Genomic DNA, 3245 nt, shown 5'->3' on the forward strand with positions numbered 1-3245 from the left:
GTAGAAGTGAATCATTTACTGCTTGCAAACCAATGATGGTAAGATGATGTCATGGGGTAGGACTGGATAAGTCTGACTTCTTCCTACTCCATTCAAGCATGTACTAGGTATAAGCAAATTGATATTGGATTATGTGTACAATCATGTGTGCTGTCATATCAACTGTTTTTACATGCTTGAAAGAATAAATCAAATCAAAATTATGTATGACATGAGTGATGAAACACTGCTGTTAACACTTCGTATGACATCAGTGATGAAACACTGCTGTTAACACTTCGCATGGTGACAGTGTTTTAATGCTGTGTGAAATATGATGTACTCTGAATTACTGTTTGTTTAGACATCACCTTTTTATTGTTTTGTGTGTGACTGCACAGTGGACTGGAAAGTGCGAGTCAGACACCTGCTGCCAAAAGGGCGAAACATTGCCGCCCTGATGATCAAAACACTGGTACGGATGAAGAGAATGCCGGGGTATGTCAGAGTCATGTGATATAATCATAATGTAGCAGAATTTATGATTTGACAATATCTAAATGGGACATGTTGGCACATGTTTGAGATGTTTGTTCCCGTACCTTCTGTATTTTCAGCTCACTGTGTTTCCAGTTCTTGCTGCCCGTCATCCAGATCTCTCTGATCTGTCTGTGTGTTGGAGGTGATCCGAAGGGGATCCAGGTCGCTGTGGTGAACAACGAGACCTCCCCCTCCGCTTACAGCCGATCACTGCTCTCCTTCCTGGACAACTCCAGTGTGCACCAGGTATTTATTCAGCCTTGTGAGACACTGATATTAATACACAGTTGTCATATTTCTCTGTCACAATCAAAGAGGAATTAAGTAGTTTTGTGTCTCCATGAGACAGAGAATATCAGTGATCATTTGTAATCCAAAAGGTTCAGTCTTAAAAAGAAGTAGTGGGCCTCTCACGCTCAGTTGTTATTTCTAATTTTACTATAAGCAAATAAGTTTCACTTCTGTTTACAGCAGAACAAGCACTAAAGCTTCCTTTTTCTAGTAAATCAGTGAAAGTGAAAGGTTACTTCTCTGTATGACACTGAGACAACTTCTGAGTTTAACCGTATAAAACACACAAATGCTACAAAGTGGAGAGCATGTACTTAAACTGGCTCAGAGCAAAGTAAACGACAAATATTTATCCTTCTGTACAACTGAAATGTTCCTAAGCACAAGGTTTTAATGCCTTTCACTGGATACGGACGTGCAGCATGATGTTGCTGAAGCAAAATGTGATTAGTCTGTAGGATTCATTTAGTAGTAAAAGATTAAAATACAGAGAATAATATATAAACTACACCCACTCTTTATCATTCATAGGTGCCCTTGTCTCACACTGACGCTTTCAAGGGGAGCTATAACGGAGAATACTGGGGTGTCATTGGCTTTGGCAAGAACTTCACCAGCTACCTGACAAAGAGGTGAGAGAAGCAGGCATCGTTTTATAACAAGACAAGACAGGATGTCGTAATAACATGAAAAATATCAGGTTCCAACCTGGAAGTATCTTGTACAACTGAGAAACATTATAAGTGAGAAACTGAGCAACAAAATCTTTCTCATGGTGGCAGCAAAACTTTATTCCTCAGAAGGAACAAGAACTATCAGCCAGACTTGAGTCATATGAAGAGGTTCAGTTGATACAAACCCACTTACAGCCCGAAGGTTTTGTTTTCATGTAGCTGCCTTTTTGCCTAAACATTTGTGACAGTCCCAGTCCTGGTCTTGCCTCTGCACTGTTTTCCTGGCTCACTTCTTTGTGCTCTCGGTAGCTTCTGTGCTCTTTGTACACCTCACTTATATCCCCCTGTGCTTTCTAGTGTTCCTAGTGTTTCAGGTTTCTGTTTTTTTTGCTTCTTGCTTTTTCCCCACTGTATCTGAGCCTGCCTGGACTCTCACCTTGTGTCTGTTTCTTTCTGTTCAGTTTTATTCTGCCTTTCCTTTGTTTGTTTCCTTTGTGTTGTAATAAAGTGTTAAACTTTGCCTGCCAGCTTGTCTGTGTCTGCACTCTCGGTCCAAATTTACCACTTTCTGTTCCCTAACTGGAAAGGTGACAGTATTAGACAAGTTGACAAGAGCATTCAAAATACAGCTCACACACACAAAGCAGCAATGTGAAGAGATACCCCCGTGTGTGTGTGTCAGAAAACAGTCTTGCACAAAATGCTCAGATGAGATTTCAGCCAAGTGTAGATCTTTAAGGAGTTCTTTATGAGAAGATTTCAGATGACCTGTTTATGACTTTATGAGTCAGCTTGTCTAGACGTGATTTGACCATTATCATCCCCTCTCACAGTAAACGGTGCCATTAATCTATTGACTTCTCCTTCGTCATTTGATTTTGCTCAGATGATTTAAAGCGCAAACACACAGGCTTCTGATGTTACGCACCTACATAACTGATTACAGGAGTCAGTGTTTGTCTGCGTCAATGCAAAACCCACAGTAAGGTCCTGCGCTGACTTAAAATACCAGCGTGACGCACAGATCAGCATTCCAGCTGCAGAACACAGACAAACCTAGCACACAGAGACATAAGCACACACAGACACACAGCTTAACCTCACTGCACACATGCACACATATCTGATCAGATATTTCACATTTTGCAGATATTACCACTTTTTACTGAACCGTTTAATGCACAGCAAACTAAACTGCACAAGTAAAAACAAATAACTGAACTATCACACTTCTTAAAAACAAATGAATACGTTATTTTAAATGCTGGCAAGACACTGCACAACAAAAATGGCCAGAGGATGAAGCCTACTGACTCTGACTTGCATCCATGCGGTTGACATTTGTCACTATTGGATGGATTGATTGGATAGAGATGAATTGTAATAATTACTTTTGCTATTCCTAATAGCAAAAAGACAAACCAAAACTAATACTTGGTGAATGGATGAGAGATTTTGTCATGGGACACTGAAGCTGAAAGAAAAGACAAATAGAAACTATATATATATTTTGAATTTCCTGAAACTTTTGCCATCTGCCTCTCTTTGTGGTTGATGCGCATTACCACAGAAATCACAAACCACATTGACTCACACCTCAGAATTGCCATCATATGAGGATGAGTCAGCTCTAGAGGGTGAAGGACAGGGGTTGTTGTTTCAGGTGTGAATCACTGTTTTGTCTACACCGTGCCTATTTCTTTGCATATATATGTGTGTGTGTGTGTGTGTGTGTGTGTGTGTGTGTGTGTGTGTGTGTGT

At 40.3% G+C, this 3245-nt stretch overlaps 1 protein-coding gene across 3 annotated transcripts in view; it reads left to right on the forward strand.

Annotated features, from left to right (window-relative positions):
- Positions 1 to 3245, forward strand: part of abch1 (ATP-binding cassette, sub-family H, member 1) — a 21916-nt gene that overhangs the window by 11163 nt on the left and 7508 nt on the right. For all 3 annotated transcript variants that reach the window (XM_020601860.1, XM_020601861.1, XM_020601859.1), the window contains exons 9-11: positions 381 to 477; positions 597 to 765; positions 1342 to 1442. In XM_020601860.1, coding sequence (XP_020457516.1) covers positions 381 to 477; positions 597 to 765; positions 1342 to 1442 — 367 coding nt within the window. The remainder of the gene's footprint in view (positions 1 to 380; positions 478 to 596; positions 766 to 1341; positions 1443 to 3245) is intronic.

Source organism: Monopterus albus, unplaced genomic scaffold, assembly GCF_001952655.1.
Source record: "Monopterus albus unplaced genomic scaffold, M_albus_1.0 scaffold52.1, whole genome shotgun sequence".
In the NCBI taxonomy this organism is placed as follows: domain Eukaryota; kingdom Metazoa; phylum Chordata; class Actinopteri; order Synbranchiformes; family Synbranchidae; genus Monopterus; species Monopterus albus.